At 47.8% G+C, this 24,186-nt stretch overlaps 1 protein-coding gene across 1 annotated transcript in view; it reads left to right on the top strand.

The window, feature by feature from the left end:
• LOC119455386 (atrial natriuretic peptide receptor 1) overlaps positions 1-24,186 on the top strand; it is a 177,511-nt gene that overhangs the window by 102,007 nt on the left and 51,318 nt on the right. The window contains exon 13 of the mRNA XM_049668976.1: positions 17,634-17,783. Coding sequence (XP_049524933.1) covers positions 17,634-17,783 — 150 coding nt within the window. The remainder of the gene's footprint in view (positions 1-17,633; positions 17,784-24,186) is intronic.

The raw sequence follows: 24,186 nt of genomic DNA on the forward strand, positions 1-24,186 counted from the left end.
GTCGGGCATCTTCAAACAGCAGCAGCCAGTTCATTAACAGAACGCCGTGAACGTCGACATTGCGGGCTACGCTACGGTCGCGCGTACGCAGGGGTTTGTACGACCTGCGGGTGGTGTGGAAATCTACGTCAAGCGTTCCGACAAACGTTCCGTCAACGCGCTGGACCTAGAACTGTGCCCCACTGCTGACCAACGTAGCAACGGCGAGCATTGTGCCGCTAGCGTCTACGGCGTTAACGTCATGACAATGTACCTCGCACCCAACCTCTCACGCACAGCCGTGGAGAAGTACATCGGCGAGGCCATGGGTGAATACCGAAAGCAACAATACGCAGACACACAACCTTTCATGCTCATTGGCGACTTTAATATCGACAGCATGAAGAACGATTGGATGGTTGAGTACATGTCATCACACCACTCGCTACAACACGCATCACACGACGACCGCAAACAACAGCCAACTACCATTCACGGAACATGCATCGATCACGTCTTCAGCAATTTCAAGATACAACCACTGCTACGAGATCCACTCACAGTTCATTTCACCGACCACAAAGCCATCATACTCAAAGCAAGTGCACACCTCAAATAAACGCTGCTCAATAAAGACATTCGTTAACCGTTTCACCTTCGTCTACGCAAATTCATTACTCTTCTTCAAATAAACGAGGGGAACCATGGGCTGATGCGGAGCATCGCGCTCGTTATAACGGCGTTCACGCGATGTGATGGTGACCAACGAAAGTTAACACGTAATAAAAACGTAATAACACCAAGTTAACAACGTAATTAACGCCGTTATAACGACCGCGATGCTCCGCATCAGCCCACGGTTCCCCTCGGGAAGATGGTGTAATTTTTTTGCTAGGAAATGCTGAGTGCTGCTAGGCACGGTATTCCGAATCGGGTCGCCGCTGACGCTCACATTATCGCTTGGCCGCGCGACGCGCTTCAAGATGAGCTGCTCATTCTTCCGCTGTCCGGATCTTGTTTGGTCGTCCCAGTCAAGGGTACATGTGGCCGTCCCAGTCAAAGGGAGTTCTGCCGCCGTCGCGACGGCTACGAGCGTTATCTCCCCTGAGACATCACGGCCAAGTTGCGGCTCCACACTTGTCGGGGCGTGGCTGGTCGAAACCTGCCCAGCCGCCGCCAGAGGCGCCTGCTGCCGTCACGGACACCGCGAGCGTTCGGCGCGAATGCCGGGAAACGAGGAAACGCGGACGGCGTCGGCAGCAGCTCTTCGAGTGGCTGTGTTGGTACTGCTACAATTTCTTTCTCTCTCTCTCGCTCTCATTCTCTCTCCCCAACATAGCGCGGGCCGCGCGCATGCTCTCCTTCCCTCTCCTCAACGCCTCCTCTATTTCTCAATACCAGCCAGATGCAGCCGATTCAACGGTTCACCGCCCTCTCCGATCGCTATTTCCTACCCTCCCCCGTCAGCTAGCATTTGCGCCTGCTTTACCGTCGTGGGGGAGAGTACTCTGTGTGGCGCCTCACCACGGAAATCTGAGGAAGTAACCCTGACAGACCACGGCTACGGTGCCCCCTTCTAGCCACCGTACCACGGCCGGGCTCGACTGGCGAAGCGAGCGCGTGCGCCAGTCGAGCCCGGCCGTGGACAGACGCGTGAAGCGTTTACCGCATCTCCTCCGGAACGGCAGCGGCGCGTGCTCAGTGGCTCAGACGAACGCGTGACGCAAGCAGCCGTACCTAGGGAGCCTACATGCAAGCGCTGGCCGTGCCTAAAATCTCTATATAAGAAAAGTACCGCCATCTACTCTTTCCTCCGCGGCCTCCTCTCCTAAAGCGCTTGCTTTTTTCTTTATTTTTTGCTTGCGAAAGCCAAGTCGACGGTAGCGCACCTAGAAAGTCCACGTTGAAGCTTTCAGGCCGGGCGCGCGCTGCCGCCGCCGCCGGCGACTGCGGCTGCTCAGAGGACTTTCAACATGGCTCTGAGGCGGAAAAAAAGAAAATATAAAGAAGTGAAAAGCTCGCGCTATCATGGTCCAATCGGACATACAGGAGAGAGAGAAGCGGCGTTTATCAAAGGATGGCGGTACTTATCTTATATAGGGATTTTAGCCGTGCCCTCTGGGTAGCGTCACATCGCGGCAACTCACTGAACTAAGGCGCACCAACGGCTCTCATTGCGGAGCGAGCGATTGCACTGGCATTGAAAAAATAGAGGAGGCGCTGCTCTCCTTAACGTCCCATGTCAAGGCAACATGTGCGCGGCGCAGAGAGAAGGTGAAGCACACGCTGCTCCGCGAGGAGGTTGCTAGGCAACCCGGGTGATTCATTGCTCAGGGAGGTTTTTTCCGACGCGTTACGGACTCACGGCCGGCTCAATCAGCTCCGCTGTTAAAATTAGGGGCAGCTTGATAATAGTGGTGCGAATACTGGGCAAACAGCGAAGCTGGCGACCCCACCTAGCTTTTTCTCGGTTCTGCCAAGTTTTGGCGAGGTTGTGCTTCGAGGCTCGGCGACGTTTTGCGCAAAACCACCCAGGAATCATCGACAGCCCAAGGAGCAAGGAACACTCGGTCATTAAAATATAAGAACGCTCAAACGCTTTTGCTCGGTTTCACGGGCTTGTAGCTCCGGATCTTCTGCGAATCAACGACGTTTCGCCGCTGATTTCGTAACTTCATCACCCCAGCTAATTTTCTGCCGTCCTCGAGTGCGCTTCCCTCGAGTGCGCTTGGTATCAATTCTGTAACTCTAATGGTCCACCGGTTATCCATCCTACACAGTACATGACCTTCCCAGCTCCATTTTTTCCACTTATTGTCAACTAGAATATCGGCTATGCCCGTTTGCTCTCTTCCTGTCTCTTAAAGTTAAAGCTACCATTTTTCGTCTCATCGCTCTTTGTTCGACGTAATAATAATAATAATAATAATAGGTGGCAAATCGAGTGCGAATTAAGTCTTCAAACTTACTCAAGTCGGGTTATGTGGCCATGTCTGATGGTAAGGCGTTCCGGAACATTCAGTTATTGTGCGCAGTGAGAAGGAATATGCATAATGGGATGACTGGCATTTGTGGCGTTGGACTTTATATGAATGGTCACGACGTGGACTGGTGGTGACTAAGAGAATTAATCAATCATGTAGTGAAAGAGGGAGAGAGATTTTATTGATTGGAAAGACAGAGGGGTCGACCTGAGCTTGTGTGCTCTCGTCTGCTACTCTGTACTGGGGAAGAGGGAAGGGGAGTGAAAGTACTGGGATGGTTGATGGTGATAAGAGCAGTGGTGAGTGCTTATGTACATTAGACGCTGGTCCTTTTGGAGCCGCTCGTCTAGCTTCGTGTCCTGCAGAAACTTAAACAGCGCTTTACTTGCCCGCATTGAAGTTGCAGTCTCAGGCACGGGGCTGAGGATAGCGTCCTGCGACAGTGGGTGCCTGCCAACGCTGGCTAGGGAACCTGCCAATGTCCTTGGCTTCATCATATAGGCTGGGCAATCACACAATATGTGTTCCAGCGCTTCAGGCGTGTGGCAGTGTTCACAATCAGGGCTGTTCGACTGGCCGATGAGTTGTGCCTAGCGAAGGGTGAAAGCAACGCCCAGCCGAATCCTGTGTAGCAATGACGCTTTGCTCCGCGTAACCTTCGGGGGGAAACAGAATTTACCGTCTGGGTCGATCGCATGTCGGCGTCTGTGGATGTTGTCAGCATGGGCTCTGTATGCCTTTGTAAGGTCCTGCTTGAGTGCCTTGATCACTGAGTTGGTGTGAGATCGCGAGTATGCAATCCGTACTTCATCAGAGGAAAGGAATGCCGATCCTGCCTCACTCACAGCGAGTTGAAGTGAAGGATGGTGATAAAGCTTATGGAAAGTAACAGACGGGAAATGTCACGGCGAAGTGCTAAGTTGTCAAACTCAGCGTTATGTTCTAACGAGGTGACGCTGGTGTAACGTTAATAATCTGAAAAAATTAATCGCGCAGCATGATTTTGCAAGGCTTTAATGTTAATGATGATATAAACTTGTTCAGTATCCCCAATGGCAGACGCGTATTCTAGTTTGGGACGCATTAATGTGGTGTGCGCTAGCTTTTAATTATGCACTGGGGCATAGACCTTTTAGATTATGTTTCAGAAGTCCGAGACTACGGTTAGCAGAGGCAAGAACAAGATTACTATGACTGTTCCGTGATAAGTTTGACTGAAGATTGATACCAAGGTACTAGTAATATGTTCTACAGCGCTGTTATCAATGGAGTTGGTGTTGGAATTCGTGGCCTATTGGTGAAAGGCATGAGTTTAAATTTGGAAATATTTAATGGCATTAACCAGTCTGAGCACCATGCACATATCGCTTCTGGCTTAGTTAGCAGTCACTGGCTATCAGTGTTACATATTACACATTGATGAAGTACACAGTCATCTGCAAATAGTCTGATTTTGAACGTCACGCAATTGGGTAAATAAATCAAATAGATTAGAAAAAGTAAAAGTACAAACAAGAACACTGCCTTGTGGAACTCTAGACGTAACAACAGCATAACATGTATTACAATTGTTAACTGATGTAAACTGAATTCTAGATGTGAGAAAATCGGTGATCCATGCAGTTACATTAGGGTGAATGTTAAATTGTGAAAGTTTAAGTAACAACCTATGGTGTGGAACGCGATGAAATGCCATAGAAAAATTCGAAAGTATTACGTTAACTTGAAACCCAGCGTATATGAGTGCACGTATGTCTAACTAAACCGGCAAGTTGGGTGTCGCATGAGTAGCCCTAGCGAAAGTCGTGCTTATGCTTGAAAATATGGCTAGAGTCTGCCACGTAGCTTATTACAGTGCATTATGTGCTCCAGTAATTTACTAATAGTGCTGGTTAAGGAGAAGGGTCGATAATTAGGCTGAGCAGCCCGATCCCCTGATTTGGAAATGGGTTTTGTTTTAGCTATGGCGCCAGTCATTTGTAATGCAGCCATGCAGTTGATAGCGACTAGAAAAATAGAGTGGTTGACATGGAACAAATATTATGCGATTTATTCCTTAAAATTGCATTGTTGAAGCCTAGATAATTGGCGCTAGATGACGTTTTAAGATTAGTTAGTAGAGATAAAACACCAGGCTCACTGATGAGTAGCCCGTGCATAGAACAAGAGGAGAGATGTTGGTAGAATTCGCGGAAAGGAATAGACTCCGAATAATGCATGCCTTCTTCAGAAAGCGCAGTAACACGAAGTGGAGCTGGAAAATCTCTAATGAAGAAACAATAAATTAAATAAATTTCATACTTTCTGCCGATCCCTGCATAGTGTAGGATGTAGAAGCGTTAGGTAGGGTAAAGGGCACTGACCATAGGTTAGTAAGCTATAAGATTTATATCAATGTGAAGAGAGAAAAAGTAAAATTAGTCAAGAAGAAACAGGGCAACCGAGATGCAGTAAAGGAAAAAGCAGACAAATTCAGGCTGGTTAATTAATGAAACCGTAACTAGGCTGACTTCAGGAGCAGCATTTGAAGTGGGAAGTAACGCACCAAGGCAACCAGTAGATAAGCTATCCCATGTACCAAAAGGACCTAATAGAGAAACGACAAAGCATGAAAGTGACCAACTCAAGAGATCAGATGGAATTCACTCAACTGTCAAAACTGACCAACAAGAAGAAAAGAAAGTAAGGCACATTCGAAATTAAAACCTGAGAAAAATTGAGGAAGCAGTATAAAATTCCCGCAGCATGAAATCAGTCAGAAGAAAACTTGACATAGGACAAGATGAATGCAGTGAAAGGTAAGCAAGGTAATATCGTCAGGAATTTAGATTATATAGTAAAAGCAGCAGAAGAATTCCAAACTGACCCGTACAGTGCTGTACAGTACAGAGGCTCCTTATATGACTAGCCATGAAGCTACAATGGCGTTGAAAGACGTGTCCCGGGAAAAAGCGGCACGAGAAAATGGAATAACAGTCGATTTAATCAAAGATAGAAGAGATATTGCTGCGGTGCCGATACAAAGTCAAAAGAGAATACCTCGCTATCGTTGATAGGCAAGATGTCACCCTAAGACATGCCTCTGGGAACAATTTGATGCGAGCAGTTAAAATTAAAGAGAGGGAGCGAAGTTCCATTGCCTTTGATAGTGAGCACGGTATCGGGAACGGCCAAATTCTTTTGAAGCAGTATAGCAGCGGTGGGAGATAGCACATAGACGCCGTCACGAACAGATGTCAACAATACAGTCACGTACAGTCAACCAAAAACGTTTGCGGACCACGCGAGCGCGTGGCCAAGAGTCTCTTCGCGACACTTCCGCTACGTCACCAGCGATCGACAGCAGCGCTACGTTGAAGACGCATCCCTCCTTAAATCTATGGCCTGTCTATTTTCGCACTGTGCGCTAATATTTTCTACCTATCTTTTTCAACGTGACGTGCTCTTTGTTAGCCAGGGCTACTTGCTTATATTTTGAGAGCAGAATATCAGTACAAGTAATCAGACAGCGTATTCTTCGGCTGTTATCAGTTCTATTTTCGCGTAGCCACGCTGTTTTTTTTTTTTTTCGTGAGTGCGTGAGTGAGTAGTGAGGCAGCCATGGGACACAGATGCTTAGTCAGTAGGCAGGATTTTTCCGTTCCTCCCCCATCGCTAAGTGACAGTAGCGGCCGGGATTTGATCGCCTGCGCCCAGGTTTTGCTGCGCAAAGCCCGAACCACCGCGCTGCTATAGTAGTTACATTTAGAAAAATAAGAAATAATCGGGTGCGATGACTCTTTTTATAACCCTTTGCGACACGGCGTCCTCGTTTGGGGACTCGAACTTCGGAGGCGCGTCCCACGCCACGTGTTTCTTCAAATGACCTAAAACTCAGTGTGCACATTCGTGTCCGCTTCCTGATGGGACAACTAGCGGTCAGTTAACTTCATTGTCCTGCGTATTGCTGCAGATGATCACTTTGCTGGAGACACTACCATGTTAGACAATCGTTCGACGTGCCGCGTTCCAAGACCAACGTCAAGAGTATTTTTTTTCTCCGGTCGACACGAATACAACCTAAAAGCAAGTGCGCATGCGTTTCGGGCCTAATAGTTGATTCTTTTTATGCAAGCATTGAAGCTGACGGATTTCAGAATAATTAGATACTGAGTTATACGCTGATTACTTTTTTTCACTGAAACTCGCACAAAACAGCACATTGCTTCGTCTTCTTTCTTGGAATGTAATAGTGAGCGTCTTGAAATGATGCCATGCGCATTTGACGCATTTGCAGACAGTGCATCATAATTCGTGTCTGAAGGGGATGAATTTATTCACAAGACATTTACAGAAGTGTCATGAAACATAGGTCTCTCAATGATCTAGTAGGAAGTGAAATGTCCGCCGTTTTCTAGCACCTTATTGATGCGTGTGGGCATCGACTCGTACAAAGAATCAGTAATCTCCGGTCGACCGCGCAGGCTTTCCCATTCTTGTGCGATCGCTTGCCACAGCGCATCGGCCGTGCGGCCGCGGTTGGCTCGTGTGGACAGCCGTTTCTTCAACATGCCCCAGACATTTTCTATGGGATTCAAGTCGGCGCCACATGGAGGCCACTCAAGCTGGCAAACAGCATGTTCTTCTAGCAATGACTGGACGATACGTGCTTTATGGATCGGGCTGCGGTCGTGTTGAAAAAAATAGCAGCCGTCGCTGAAGGTACCGTCCAGCGCATACGGAACGAGGTGTCTAGTGATGACGTCGCAGTACCGTGACGCAGTGAAGGGCCCTTCCAGACGCACAAGGGGACCAAGGCCATCTTTGCTGATTGCTCCCCACACGCTCACGGAACACCGTCCACTGGATAGAACACTCTGTGTGTAATTAGGCAGATATCTGCAAGAAATAGCATACAATTGGGTTCCAGCGGCGCGTCTAAAAATGTTGTGATTCCTCTTGCGTATGAACTTTATAATGCTGTTATAGAGTTGCAATAGAAAACGTGCAAACATCATTAGATAGTACTGAAAGACCCACTGGCAGCTTTTAATTAGCTTCAGAGTAAGTAGTACTATGAAACAATCGTTAATGTTTTCAACATAATACCACTACAGAAAAATCTCGTAATGTCCAAAAGCTCATTTTACGTGAAACATGTTGTGATGCAGAATTAGCATCGTGAATTAACTGCCAATACACTGTAAACACACCTGTAGTTTAGTGGACGCCAAAATCGCTTCCGTTGGTCCCAGCGCGTGGAAAAAGTTGACTCGTCGCTAAAGATGACATCGCCCCATTTCTCTGTTGTCCAATCTTTCATTGCTGTAGCGAACATGAGTCGTTCTTGTAGCTGGCTGTCTAAGAGGCAGGGCTTCTGTGCTGCTACGAAAGACTGCAGGCCAAGCTCACTCAGCCTTCTTCTTACAGTCTCAGACGATACCGTGAGCGAGAGCGCTTCTCGGATATCCTCTGCACTTTGAAAAGGATCAGCCACGATGGCGGCCGTAATCAGGCGGTCCTCTTCCTCAGTCGTGGCCCTTGGACGCCCACTGCGCTCCATATCTGTGAATCTGTCATCGTCGCGGAAAGCTTGAATAATCCTATTCACGGCAGTCCGGCTCCTGTTGGTTCGGCGGCAGATTTCGCTCTGAGGTATTCCCTCTATAAATAAACGCACAATGTGCCTTCTTTCGTCAAGTGGAACACGCAGCGGCATCTTTCCAAATAGGCAATCACCACGTGGCCTGAAGCAAGTCTACTACGTTTTCAGCGACTGATGGGAAGATGCGCCTATGTGTGAAAGAAAATTTTCTATGCATCCGCTTTTTCTTTATTTTTGATGACAGTGAAACACCTCCCTACCCTTTCTCTCAAGACGCAGAAGCAGCAACACTCATTGGACCAAGATGCTGCCAACCAAAGTGCGCCAGTAAACGTCGCGTAAAAAAATCGTCGCAGCGCTTCGTGAAACTTATCTACCCACTGGCACACCAGTCGACAAAGGTTGTAGTGATTGCTCCGATACTGCTATCAAGCCAGATATGTGGCGGTCTTATCGCAGACAGCGCTCTGCGTCAATACAACGAACTAACAATGTCATGCACGGGAGTAAAAAATTAACAGGCAGGCGAGTACCAAGAGGGCTCATATCCGGGAGAGCGCCCCTGTCGCCGCTAGGTGGCGTACCGCTAGGTGGCGCGGATAGGCAGTCTGGCACGCGCTCGCGTGGTCCGCAAACTTTTGTGGTTGACTGTACGTAGTGGCTTCATGTGACAGGCGGATGTCCTCGGGAGAACATAACCGTTGTGGCGTCACTGGTGGACTATAACAGCCGTGGGGCAGTTCAAGCTGAACGACACTAGACGCGCAGTCAAAGAGGGCTGAATGGAACGATAAAAAGTCTAAGCTGAGTATAACGTCCAGGGCCATTGTTGCAAAATGACAAACAACACAGTGGTTAGGCGCCCCGCGATGCCAATGCGAGCAGTGCTCATACTAAGCACGGTAGGCGTTCCTTCGTCGGCGACGTGGAGGATGCGTGATGCAGCGGCTGTGATAACTGTGAGTAACTTTGAGTGCCCAATTGAGTCGGCGCAATTGGGCCCTCATCACGGATGTGTGCGCGCCATTGTCAATGAGTTCTGGTACACCGACGGCATTGACTGCAACGTCCATCAAGTTCTCTTTGGTCGGCAAAGTGATCAGAGGGTTGGGCGGTCGTGTCGTCAATGCAGCGTCAGCTCCGGGGCTGCATCACTTAGTTTTTCGTAGACGGGCGTCGGGGATGCATCGGGGACGGTGGGCTACGAGCTGGTGGCGAACGGGACTGGTGACGTCGGAATGATGAAAAGGAACTGTTCCAGGGGGCACGAGCGACATCTTTTGACTGTTTCGGTTCAAGTGGCGGCTGGTAACGACGCTGGCTTTGTTCGGGGCGATAATAACTGGCGAATGACGGTCGTCGAGGGAGGTGCCAGTGTGGTTATTACAATGGCGAGCAACGTGACCGATACGCTGGCAGGCAAAACATATTGGCCGATCGTCTGCTGTTCGCCACTCGGCCGGATTTCGGTAGAGTGTAGGATACCGCTGACCAGTCGATGGACAAGGAGCATTGGACAGCTGTGGAGCGGTAACGGCACACACAAAATGAATTCCAAGATTAGCGATTTCTGCGCGGATTATTGCCTGCACAAATGTCACTTTAGGCAAGTTGTTCGGCTCTCTGCGTCGGAATAAAAGACTGCAGGAGCCATGTCTTCAAGTTAGGTCGTTCGCGTCAGGTCGTGTGTTGATGATGTTCGCGGCATTCCTAGCCTGTTGTCACAAGAGGATGTCGCAGCTGTGTTCGGTACACGGACGAATGGCGTTGCAGTGCGACGGCTCTTGGCCTGCTCAAATCATTGACACTCTTTTATGATGTCCTGTATTGTTTCACAATTTTTGCACATGAGCACGTTGCAAGCATCGTTAGCGATTCCCTTCAGTAAATACCCAACCTTGTCCGACTAAGCCATATCGCTGTCGGCCTTACGGCACACAGCCAGCACGTCCTGGGTGTAAGATACGTATGATTCTGTGGACATTTGGACGTGGGTCGCAAGTTCTCTTTTAGCGGCGCTCTTGCGCCAGCTGGGACAGCCGAACAAGGTCCTCAGCTTCTGCTTGCACGTGTCCCAGTCGTTAAGTTCTTCCGTGTGGTTATGGTACCACACATTCGCCGTGCCTTGTAGGTAGAACACCAAGTTATCTAGCATAATCGTCGGATCCCATTTTTTGCGGCCACTTGCACGCTCATACGAGGCCATCCAATCTTCCACGTCGAGGTGGTCGGTGCCGCAGAACGTTCCTAGATCCCGCGGCTGAGCCAGGATAACCGTCGGGGTTGTAGGCGTTCATGCGGGCCCCGCCATTTCCGGTCCTATTTCGTCCATCATGTTGTCCAGTCCGAGGTGACGACCACTGCGGAGCTCCGTTGTTGTCTCTCGTGGGTACCCCGGCACCTCCACCAATTTGTTACGATGCGGAAGTCACATATAAAGATGTATTTACACCATTTACAAATAAGACAATGATACATAAACAATGTGGCTGTCGAGGCCGAGTCCACCTCTACACGTCAAATCGTCTTCTTCTGACTAGCGCCACTCTTGGTTACGCCGTATAAAGCTTACGGCCCTTCTTTTTATACGCAGTGCCTCACGACTTCAAGTCTGGAAGAATGGAAGAATGCCAACGTTATACTAATCCATCAGAAGAGGACTGTAAGGAATTGAAGAATTATAGGGTCATTAGCTTGCTTTCAATATTGTATAAAATATTCAGCTAGATACTTTTCAATAGAATCAGGGCAACACTTAATTCAACCAAGAAAACAGACTGGCTTCAGCAAGGAATATTCTACAATGGATCACATCGATGTGACGATGTGATCACATCGATGGATATTCTACAATGGATCACATCATTCATGTAATTGAGAAATCTGCGGAGTGCAATCAACCTCTCTATATGGCTTTCATAGATTATGAAAAGGCATTTAATTCAGTGGATCGAGATATCAGCAGTCATGGAGGCATTGCGTAATTAAGGAGCACAGGAGGCATACGTGAATATCTTGAGAAATATCTACGAAGATTCCATAGCTACCTTGGTTCTCCACAATGAAAGCAGAAAATTACCTATCAAGAAAAGGGTCAGGCAAAGAGACACAATCTCTTCAATGCTATTCTCTACAAGCTTAGAAGGCGCATTGAAGGTATTAGACTGGGAAGGCTTTGGAGGGAGGATCAATGGCGTATATATGAGCAAGTTCGGTTTGTAGATGGCATTGTCCTGTTCAGCAACACTGGGGACGGATTACAACAAATAATTTTGCTCTCACCTTATTCTCGTGTTGCTCATCGTCTTGAATTTCCATCTCCCGCATTCCCCGTGTTTTCCCAAAAAATAATTTAGGACCTTAATCGAATGGGGTTGAAGATTATTATGCAGAATACGAAGTTAATGTTTAACAGCCTGGCAATTAAGGAAACAAGAATTCATTATCGCCAGTCATTCTATAGGAGTCTGTAAAGGAGTACGTTTATCTAGGTCAATTATTCACAGGCGACCCTGATCATGAGAAGTAAACTTACAGAATAATAATAATTGGTTTAACTGCATAGGGCAAGCATTACCAAATTCACACTGGGCACTTACTACTGTCGTAGAAAAGAAAAGTGTACAGTCATTGCATTCTACTGGTGTTACCATATGGGGCGCAAACTTGAAGGTTAACAGCGAAGCTTGCGTACAGGTTAAGGACCGCGCAAAGGGTGATGGAACGAAAAAAAGTAGAATAGCCATTCCACTCTGTAAAGGTGAATGACCAGCGAAGCTGTAGCACATCACACGTGGTTAGACAAGGGTAAATGTATTTATTATAATCATTTGGTAGTGCAGGTGACGATAGCTTTGTGATTACAGTGATATACATTGATTGGTTTGGTTACAACGTTAGACAGATTCTTGGCCAAAGTCAAATCTATACACGACTGTTGTTGAGTAGTTGAGTGACTTCTATTGTTGTGGCACTTCAAACATGTCTTGGACAAAATGAGTGAACCATTTCTTGTACGGTTTTGCAATGTCCACATTGAAGTCTCCAACGATGACCACAGGGGTAGTGTCATCGCGGCTAAACCATTAAAGTGCGATGTCATGAACTTCTCGATATCACACTTTGGTGTGCTTGGAGAGATATACTCGTACACAGTGATTTCACAATGCCGTCTTTCACTTGTACGGCGCAGACATCCCCACAGTCGGTGGCATTGTCCTCTTGCGAGTCAAGGGCGTATGGTTGTACATACACTTTGTCCAAGTGCTTGAAGCATGCTTCAATTGCGCTGCGGATCGGCCTGGCATATCACTATCACCGGGATCGGCCCACGCTCACTTTTTTCATTGTTGACTCACTCACAAACACGACAAATACTTGGAACCCTAGCTATATACAGCTTGCTGTAAAATGTTAGGCGTAACGTTAAAAGACAGGAAGAAAGCTGTGTGGTTCAGAGAGCAAACGGGGATAGCCGATATTCTAGTAGACATTAGGAAACAAAAATGCAGCTGGGCAAACCATGTAATGCGTGGGAAAGATAACCGGTCGACCGTTACATTTACAAAATGGGGGCCAAGGGAAGAGAAGTGCAGTCGAGGACGGCAGGAAATTAGGTGGGGTGATGACGTTAGGAAATTTGCAGGCGCAAGTCGGAATTAGATAGCGAAAGGAAGGAGTAAATTGAGATCGCATAAAAATAGGCTTATAATTATCATGATTTGTTGACGAAAGAGTTGCACCAAAAGCTAACTTCTTAGGAATTGGTATTTCAGGTGCTGCAGCGCTGAGCAGCCTCGCTGATTTTCTATATATCCAACGCGAGTGAGCAAATTAAAAATGGGTTGATAATATTTAATAAAAGATTTGCATGGACGTGACAGCATATAGTTTTGCTCGACTACAAAGCAGCAAACCGTTGGTTTCGTTTCCACAGGGCCCGTCGCTACTTCTTATCAATATTGTTTTATATTAATGAAGTGAACTCATATAGACGAGAAGGTGAACTGGCACTTCACGAAAATGAAGGTTGTGCTTGATGTTTTTGGGGTTTTTTTCCTCGCGGAAGGGGATGACTAAACGCGAGTTCCGCGCAAAGATGATTAAATGGCACTAGATTCAATCAAGGTAATGTTGCATATATCGACTGCCCAAAGTAATTCACACACACTGTCACCGAAGTCGCGCCCCGTGGCGGTTTTCTTTCAGCTCTTACTACGGCCTGCGTCAATATTTAGTTACTTTAGCGCATGTGCGTGTTACGTGGTATCATCACATAAATAGTTGTCCAGACGCGCCGTTGATCGTATCCGCTGTCAGCGCGCCCTTCCGTGTAGTTCTATGTTTTTTCAGCAAGTTGCTTGTCTTTGTATTTGTTTGGCTTTATTTGTTTTCCTTCTATGAAAAACAGCCGCGGTGAATCATGTCACTCAGGTCAATATTCTTACTTTATGCTTCTCTTTTGTTTTTCTCTGTCTGTTTACGATAACACCAGCCAGGTAAAAGCGGGACTGTTGGGAATGTAATCTCCGGTTATTCAAATAAGTGAGCTTTCTGTCTCATGTTAACCGTGTAGCGTGTGCGAATGCGCCAACAAACTCTAGGATGAAGCAATTTCGTCACAACAATATACCACTGTGGATCTATTTCGTGCTGAAGTATTACTAAAATCATGTGTCGCAGGCCACTGCCTCACCATTTCGGCATTGACTAAGGCGCTGGAAAGTGAGTGTGCGAAGAGGCACTTCAACCCCCCCCCCCTCCCGCCCAATACCTAATAGTTAAAACAAAGTCGAAAGGACCAGGCACGCGTATCACAGAGACAGAGTTATGTTTCCCGCTAATTTCATTAGAGGCAATGAAGTTTGCCGAGACCTGCAGGCAAGTTAACGCTGAGAAAGAGTGAAGAGCGTTCCATCAAATGCGCAAGAAAAGAAAGTAAACACCAACTTGAACACTGTTGTCTTCTGCGCCGAATAATATTTGTCATTCACTTTACATGCCGTCGCTTGTAACGCTATTAATTTAGGCGGCGACGGACCGGTCCCCAAACTGACACGCTGGCAAGCGCGTTCAATTACCGTGACAAGACTTCAATCAACTAGACACGAGTGTCCACTTCGCTGCGTGGAAGGATTTACTTTTCTGTTGCATCATGAATGCGGGGGAAAAGAACATCTCGGAAGTAACTATGATGCCAGACATGTGCTACTTTGTTTTGCGTAGCTATTCTAGGAACAAAGTTAAGCTTTTATTTTCTGCCATAATGTGGAAAAGGAGGCACTGTTATTCCGCCCTGCTCTTAGCGAAATGAAGCAAAAAGATGAGACAGAGCGACAACCTGGATATATTGCCTGGCATGGCACTCCAAGTTGGAGGTGATACATATGGAAAATAGGAAATACGAAAATATGAGAAAATACGAAACGTTCGATAATTACATGGCCCATTGATTGAATAATAGCTACGTTTATTTATTTATTTATTTATTTATTTATTTATTTATTTATTTATTTATTTATTTATTTATTTATTTATTTATTTATTCATTTATTTATTTATTCATTCATTCATTCATTTCATTGATTGATTGATCGATTGATTTTAACGGGATATAGTGACACGGGCTATGAAAGACGCCGTGGCGAAGAGCTGCCGATTATTTCAACCCCCTGGTGCTTTTTAACGGGCCCTTAACAAAAAGTACGCCAGTGGTTTGGCATTACGCCTTCATTGGAATGAGGCCGCCGCGACCTGGAACCGAACCTGTGATGTCATCATCATCATCATCAGCCTATATTTTATGTCCACTGCAGGACGAAGGCCTCTCCCTGCGATCTCCAATTACCCCTGTCTTGCGCTAGCGTATTTCAACTTGCGCCTGCGAATTTCCTAACCTCATCATCCCACCTGACTTTCTGCCGTCCTCGACTGCGCTTCGCTTCTCTTGGTATCCATTCTGTAACCCTAATGGTCCACCGGTTATCCATCCTACGTATTACATGGCCTGCCCAGCTCCATTTCTTCCGCTTAATGTCAACTAGAATATCGGCTATCCCCGTTTGTTCTCTGATCCACACCGCTCTCTTCCTGTCTCTTGACGTTAGTCCTAAGATTTTTCGTTCCATCGTTCTTTGTGCGGTCCTTAACTTGTTCTCGAGCTTCTTTGTTAACCTCCAAGTTTCTGCCCCATATGTTAGCACCGGTAGAATGCAATGATTGTACACTTTTCTTTTCAACGACAGTGGTAAGCTCCCAGTCAGGATTTGGTAATGCCTGCCGTATGCACTCCAACCCAATTTTATTCTTCTGTAAATTTCTTTCTCGTGATCAGGGTCCCCTGTGAGTAATTGACCTAGATAAACGTACTCCTTTACAGACTCTAGATTACATTGTCCTATTCAGCAACAATGGAGACGAATTACAACAAATTATTGAGGACCTTAATCCAGAAAGTGTAAGAATTGGGTTGAAGATGAATATGCAGAAGACAAAGATAATGTTCAATAGCCTGGCAAGGGATCAAGAATTCAGGATCGCCAGTCAACCTGTGATGTACTCTGCAGTAAAATGGTATGTTACTGAGCCACCGCAGTCAAAGGAATGGAGAATCGTCCGAGAGAGTGCCCTTTTACAGATAGACTATTTTTCTATATGTCCACAGTATGTACACGACGAGCAAGATAGGTAGAAAGGTACAGTCTCTAATCCAACGTTTCTAGGCAACAGTGTTTTCACACCAGGCTGTACATGACCCAAGGTGTGAGACTGGGCTGGTTGACAAACCGCCTGATTTCAACTAAGATTGCCACGCATCGACGTCTTTCCGAAGTTCGATATAATAATATATATCCTAAATGAGAGTATTTTTTCAAAGGTGCAGCCATGCAAATTGACAATTCTTAAGCAGAAGGCGAAGGGACATTACCGACGACAAAATCCGGCACCCACTAAATTAGAAATAATGGCGTTTCTTACTTTTCTGTTTTTGTTTTTTTGTATTTCCTTAAACTCAGGTGACGTGCGTTTGTGAATCGCGTTGCAGCCTATTCGACCGTTTAATGTCTGAACAGTATGCAGGATCTAGGTTCCTTTCGATCAAAATTCAGATTGCCAAGCCGAAGATGCTCGTGCCTATGAGCGATGGCAAATGATCACCCTAGAAGCCTTGCCAGCCTTCACATTTCCACATTTGGCCGCACGCAGTCCTCCAGAGTTAATGATTGAATCGCTATACTAGCATGTTTGGAAGCGCATGACTGATATGTTGTTGTTGTTGCCTCAAACATGGCTCGCACCCACGAGGGGGATTGGCCACACTGGATAAAATAAAACATACAGCCAACAACGTAGAAAAGGGGTGAAAGCGAACAATCAAAATGAAGATTTTGGCAATTCTTTAACACAGATTTTGAGATGTCCTGTACATAAACTAACTAAATAAAAAATAAGAGAAAACTAACTGCAAAAATAAAAATAAAATAACATGTCCCACGGTTGGAACCTTAGCAGCGTAACCTTCCGGATGCTTCTATGAATTTGTGCAGAGCAGTGATCATCGAACCCTGGCTTGTGATTAATTGACATGCCCCAAAAGACAAAATGTTTGGCGTTGTAAGTGCCAAACCCAGATTACTACTTGGAAATATCAGAAACATTCTACGGAGGGAGGAGAAGTGGTGGCAAGAAAGAAAGAAATGGTCAATAGTTTATGGTTGATTACAAAACGAGCAGATGTCAGTGATTGATAAACCAGATCTATGAACATAAAAATTTAGGCGGGGAACTCTGCAGCGCAAATTTGACAGCGTCACCTAACATTGGAGTGAAAGGCACTTGCTCGTGTTCCACCGAAATTTTAAATGTCGAAAATCGTCTGAGGAAAGAATGGATGAGTCATTGCAATGCAGCAATAAAAAGCATTGTATAGCAGCACATTTATACAAGCCCAGTACACAATGCCAGCGGGCCACGGACAAAGTTAGATTATGTTGAACGCAGCGCTAAATACAAACATTATTAGGCTTTGGCATTTCACAAACAAACTTTCCCAAACAGCAAGTTCTGCCATGCCTCCCTGTTTCTAGAGGACTGTCGAGCAAGAACTTCTTCGACAACCTGCTACAGCGGATGGAGCAATACGCAAACAACTTGGAATCGCTGGTGGAAGAGAAAACGCAGTCTCTCTTGGAGGAGAAGAAGCGTACAGATGAGCTGCTCTACCAACTGCTGCCTAGGTAAGTACCAGCTTTGCTTTAGGCCATTCACTGCTTAAGGCAACGCTCATAATAAGGCGGACATAACGACAACAGTTTCTCAACATTGTCGGGGGATATGAAGCGTCAGACAAGACGTAAAAACGAAGTCCGTAACCTTTCGTGTAATATATCGGCTGCAATAAATTGCGCCGCACTAACCCAGTGTTCACTATCAAAGTAAACCGGACTCTACGAAACAGGCTTCACAACTGCTGCGTCGTAAGAGTTAGTGCGCATACAGACAGGTGTTTACGCGTACGAACGTAGTGTACAGGGGGGTATTCTGTAAGAGTCCACCTAGTGGACTGTCCATTTTGACTGTCGCGATTGGCTCCAGCAGTACGAGCGAGAAGGAGCTAGCCAGTCACCTTCTCGCTCGTGCTGCCGGAGCCAATCGCGACAGCCGATGTGGATAGCCCACCAGGTGGACTCTTACAGAATACCCCCCTCCCCTGGTCTTCAGTCACATCCTGGCTGTAATATATGGCGGAGTATTACCTGTTGTTCTCGTTTAGACTGCACCTTACAGCAGAAATCCCGGCCTTGATTGATTGATTTCCTTACTTATTGATCGACTGATTCGGTTTAATGTACCAAGGCAGCACAAGGGCTTTGGGAGCTCCGGATTGTTTTCACCAGCTCAGCTCCTTAAAATGTACCCGAAGATCTGTGCACTAATGTTTTTTTTCTGTATTTTTTAGTCAATTTTCCGCCTATCTCAATGCGGCCGCCATTAGGGAGTCGCGCACGCCACCTCGAGCTAAATAATTTAGCACAATTGCACTGCGACTGAGCAGCCACGGTGATTTGCTGAACTTAAAAAGCAAAGTTGTATGCCGGTATAGCACACTGGTGATAAGCCTTTTAGAATTCAGTTAAAATGTGCACGCCTCAAATTCCCAACTTTTCGTAAATGCTGCAGTTTCATATGCTCAAAATACCTCTTACCTCCTAAGCCAAAGCTACAGTTAATTGATTTGTTCCACATATATATCGCTTACGTTTATTTGCTTTAGTTGCAGTAAACAAAAACGTAAATTATTATCCAGCTACACAGTCCACCTGAGACTTTGGTCAAGTGTTAAGGGGAGATGCGGGTCGAACAACCACAATTTTTTCCGAAAAAAAAATATATACAGTGTTTTGTTGTTTTGTATTCCTCCAAGCCTCCTCTTTTATGTATTAAAAAATTTGGGGCAGCGCAGCTTCACACTAAGTGGTGCGAAGACTGGGCAAACAGCGAAGATGGTGGCGCTTCCCTAGCTTTAACTTTGGTTTCCATTGCTTAACTTGGTTTGGCTTGGCTGGTTGTTACCTTTAACATTGCTTAATTTGGTTTGGCTTGGCTGGTTCTTAGATTTGCCTTTGTTTTCCTTTGCTTAACTTGGTTTGGCTTGGCGGGTTCTTAGCCAAACTTAGCATACCCCGAGTATCGGGGCGATACTCGCGTTCCAAAGGCCACTATGACGCGCTTTGACGCGCTTTGACGAGCGTTGACGCGCGAGCGCGCTCGGCACGGGGACGCCACGCCAACGAAAGCGCAGCACTCTATAGTCCGGTGCGAGGCGCGGCCGACGTATCCAGCGCTCGTCGGCGTGCCCCCGGCTGCAGCCGGCGTCACGATGCGGCATGCTGCATTCCGCGCCAACCTCGTCACCCTGAATGGACCACATCCGCGTCTCGTCGAGCAAGATGGACTGATGGATACAGGTACAGCCACTGTAATACAGGTGGCGTCAAGTGCAGCGAGTTCGCAGTTTCCTATCATCCTGAAACTCCAGTTTCGTATAAAATGGGCATGCGTCTAACGGCCCGGCACGGCACACACGTTCGACTATTGAAGGGTCGGTTTTCACGCCTTCCATAATCACGGGTATCCACCAGCCCATCTTGCTCGACGAGACGCGGATGCGGTCCAGTCTTGGTGACGAGGTCGGCGCGAAAGGCAGCATGTCCCGCCTCGACGCCAGCTGCAGCCGGGGCATGCCGACGAACGCCGGATACATCGGCCGCGCCTCGCACTGCGGCTAGGGTAATCTGCGAGAGGGCAGTAACCTTGCCGAGCAAAAACGTCACCTGCGTCGCCTAGCAACGCATCGCACCAGCTGTGCGAGGCGTTGCTAGGCAACGCGCGGTGACGTCATCACCAGGCGCAGTTTTTTTTTTCGCACTACGCGGCCTAACCAAGAGCCTTAAACAGCTCCGCTGTTAAAAATGTAAGCCTATAACGAACTAGAACTTAGCAGATAATGCAACAGGCACTCGCCGTGGCTCGTGAAAGTGCTAATTTACCCGAATTTCGCACACACGGCATTTCGCTCCTCGGCGTGGTTTGCTCTTGAATTTTCGTGGGCATGGAGGCCTAACCCTCTTTTCCGAGAGCCCACATCGGCAGCACGCATTCTTGCTGAAAATACGAAAAAGTCGTTTCCCCGCCGAAGCCTAGCGTCACGACATGTTCTTTAACTTTTAAATGTGTTTTTCCCAGTTCATCGTTTTGTTGCATTTTTAGAGTGTCAACATTAAATTTTGTGTACTTCTTGCACTCTGATTATAATGAAATTTGGCATGCGTATGTTTTAACATGTCATAAATTCAAAAAAATAACTTTCAGCGCTTCCCGCAAACATGTTCAGTAAGATAATTTCAAAAGATTCTTCGTTGAGAATGGTAAAACTGAAAGTCAGCGTTGGAATTTTTTTCTTACTAAAACAGAAATGTTGCACTACATCTGTTTGCTTTATTGAGTTTTACTATTTATAGGGAGAAAAAGAGCTACTTTTTATTGTTTTCTTCTGTTCGCTGTTATCGCCTAAGCTTGCACAAAAATGCATTGATTTTACAAATTAATGGTGTGCAATACATTAAGCAAATGAACTATAAAAAAATGTCGCAGTTTCGCCCTACAGGCGAAGCATCAATTGCGATAGCAAATTAGCAGAGAGCTATTTGGAGTAGGGATAGTAGTTTTATTGGCTGCATAAAGTTGGACACATTCACTTACTAACTGAATTAACAAGCGTGGCGTCTGCGCGCACAAGCACACATGAATAGATCACACTCGATGACCGCAGACAACCACTGTCAAAACGCTGGCAGCAAGCGCAGCCGCCGCAGCGAGCGAAGGTTCGTACGGTCTATCGCTTCAACGGAAACTGAGCGGCGAATGAACAGCGCATACAAAGGTCAGAGCCGTGTGGAGATCGCTTGCAAGATACGGTGGTGGTGGTGGTGGTGAAAAACTTTTAATTGTACAATAAAACGTACGAGGAGGTATGCTAGGGACGACCCTGAAGAGGTCGCCCCTTAGAAACACTAGGTGGAGTCCCTAGTACGGGACCCCAGTGGCGGTTGCGCCGCCTGGGCGCGCTTAACCAGGGCCTTTTGGACCCATGGGTCTGAGCAGCCAAGCAGGGCAGCCTCCCAGTCCTCCCGGGTAGGGTTGCGTAAGGGGGAAAAGGCAGGGTTGGATGGGCAAGCCCACACTATGTGGTAGAGGTCCGAGGACTTCTCTGCACAGTGCGGGCAAGCTCCAGTAAAGGCCGGATCGAAATGTTTAAGAGCCGCCGGGCACAGCGTAGTGTTCGTGAAGAGGCGGAGCAGGAGACGCTCTCCTCCTTTTTGAGGCCTCTACACGAGCGGGGGTAGAGTTCGTGGCCGGATTGATAGTAAGCTGTAATTTCTGTATACGAGTAGATTGGGTTGGGGGTTGAGTCCTGATCGGAGGGGTCAGAGAAAAAAGGAGCCCGGTGAGAGAGCGCGCGGGCGGCAGCATCCGCTGCCTCATTTCCCTCTAATCCCATGTGAGCAGGATCCCAAACGACGTATCGGGGGTCGGGGTCCACGGTTCGGCAGCTAGATTGAAGGACACGATAGGCCAGGAATGGTATCTGACCCTGTTCGTAGTTCCGACAGGCCCCTCGCGAGTCGGTGATGATGGTTTGAGAGCGAGAATCGGATGCTGCCAACGCGATGGCGACTTCCTCCGCATGTGTTATGTCTCTAGCGCGAAAGCTAAGGCCGTTAACTGTGTTGCCTTCGTGGACCACCGCGGCCGTAAACCATCCCCCATGGTGTGGGCCCGTGGCATCCACGTAGAAAACACCGGGTTTGGAATCATAATGGCGCGCCAGGGCCTCCGCCCGAGCCAGGCGTCTGCCATCAGGGCGTGTGCGTGCCATGTTCCGGGGAAGAGGGCGCACGTGCAGGGCACAGCGCCATTCTTGTGGCGTACGTACGCGCTCTTCCATCTGTCTGAGAGGTTGGAGGTGTAGTCGGGCAAGGAGGCGGCGACCCGACAGTGTCCGAGAAAGACGTGTGATTTGGTTGGTAAGATGAGCTTCCTTGAGCTCCCGATACTTATTCCATTCCCAGGCCGAGAAGGCGCTGGTTAGAGGTGCTGACCGGGAGATCAAGGGCCCGTTGAATCATCTTTCGGAGGATGACCTCAAGGGAGTCCTCCTCATGCTTGCGGAGATGGAGGTATGGAGTCGAATACAAGATTCGACTAGTCACAAATGCATTAGCCAGCCGCAAGGCATCTTTGCATCTGAGACCCCCGCGCTTGTTGGAAACCCGGCGGACCATGCGGCCCACCTGGTCCCCCACCTTCCGCAGCTTCCCTAGTGTTGTGTTGGACCGGCGGTGTTGGTTGATGAAAAGTCCGAGGACTCTAATTTCAGGTTGTTCAGGGATTCCACCATACTCTAGAGAGAGAGCAATTTTGGACGTGCATTTGGGCGAGGGGCGGAGATGCACGAATTCAGATTTTGGGGGGGAACTTTGGAGGCCGCAACAGTGAGCATATCGGTCCACTATGGTCGCCGCTTGCTGCAGGTTGGCCTGCATGTCTCCCAGAGAGCCTTGCGTGGGCTAGATGGTGATGTTGTCCGCGTACAGTGCGTGTTGCACACCCGGGACAGCCTCCAGTTGGGCAGGCAAGTTCTTGATGGCCAGATTGAACAATAAGGGGGAGAGGACAGCGTTCTGTGGTGTACCTCTGGACCCTAGAGTGTATGGGCCGTGTTCGGTGTCCTGTATATGCAAGTATTCGTGTCTCTGTGTTAGAAATTGTAAGATGTACTGAAAAGCGTTACGCCCGCAGTTGGTTTGAGAGAGAGGAATTAGGATGATTTCATGAGTGACGTTGTCAAATGCTCCCTTTAAGTCCAAGGCCAGAACCACCTTGTCGTTATGGGGGCATTCGATGGGTCTAGGACTTCCCGATTAAGTAGGAGGAGGACATCCTGTGCGGACCTGTGGGGGCGAAACCCGAACATGGTGTCCGCAAATGTGTTATGGTCTTCCATGAAAGTAGACAACCGGTCCCGCACCATCGTCTCCATTAACTTGCCCACACAATGCCCACACGAGAGGTGAGAGAGATGGGGCGGAGGTTGTCCGGATTTACGGCTTTGCCAGGCTTAGGAATAAAGGTGACAAGTGCTGTCTTCCAATCGGTAGGGAGGGGCACTTCTCCTAGCCAGATAGAATTGAAGTATGCCAACAGTGAATTGTAAGTCGAGTCTGGCTGGTTTGCCAGGAGCTTTACTGTAATTATGTCCCGTCCGAGTGCAGTGCCACATTTCATTTTGGCCAGGTCTGCCTTCAGGTCGTGGAGGTGGAAAGGTTCATCCAGCTCGGCATTCTCAGAGCCTGCAGATGAGTATGCCGTCCCTCGGGTATCCTGGGTAGTGCACAGGTATTGGTCCCTGAGCTTGTGTGCTAGCTGAGTTGTGTTACCAGCAAAGCCGTGGATGGCGCGCTGCAAGTGTTTCTGCGTCTCAGTGCGGGTTTGTGTGGGGTCAATGAGAGCGCGAAAGAGACGCCATGTGTTTCGGCTGGACATTTGTCGCGCAGCCGTATTGCAGCGGCTAAGCCAGTTAGAGTCGGCGAGCTGGGCCGTATACTCTGCCGCCTTCTGGGTAAACTCTGCTATGCGAGATTTTAGTTTACTATTGTGTTTCTGATGGCGCCATCGACGGACGAGGCTGTGCCGGGCTTCCCAAAGGTGGAGGAGGTGGTTATCCACATCCGGGACCACCTCTGAGAGTTTGATGTGTGTTTACGTAGAACACAAGCTAGAAACCAATTGCTGGGACCAGGCCTGGTAGCCGTGCGTGTGTATGGGAACAGTGTCCTGCCAATTTTGTCTGAATTTCGTCCAATCTGGGATGTGGGCTTGTTTGAAGGGTCGTGCCATGGGGTGTGTGCGAATGGTTGTGTTGATGAGGCAATGGTCGCTACCGAGGGTTTCCTCAGTATTGACCCAGTCGGCGAACTGAATGTTGCGTGTAAAGGTCAAATCCGGACAGGTGTCCCTGGTCACGGAGTTGCCAATCCGAGTTGGGTGGACAGGGTCAGTGTGAAGAGTGAGGCCTAG

Source organism: Dermacentor silvarum, chromosome 6, assembly GCF_013339745.2.
Source record: "Dermacentor silvarum isolate Dsil-2018 chromosome 6, BIME_Dsil_1.4, whole genome shotgun sequence".
Taxonomy (NCBI): Eukaryota; Metazoa; Arthropoda; class Arachnida; order Ixodida; family Ixodidae; genus Dermacentor; species Dermacentor silvarum.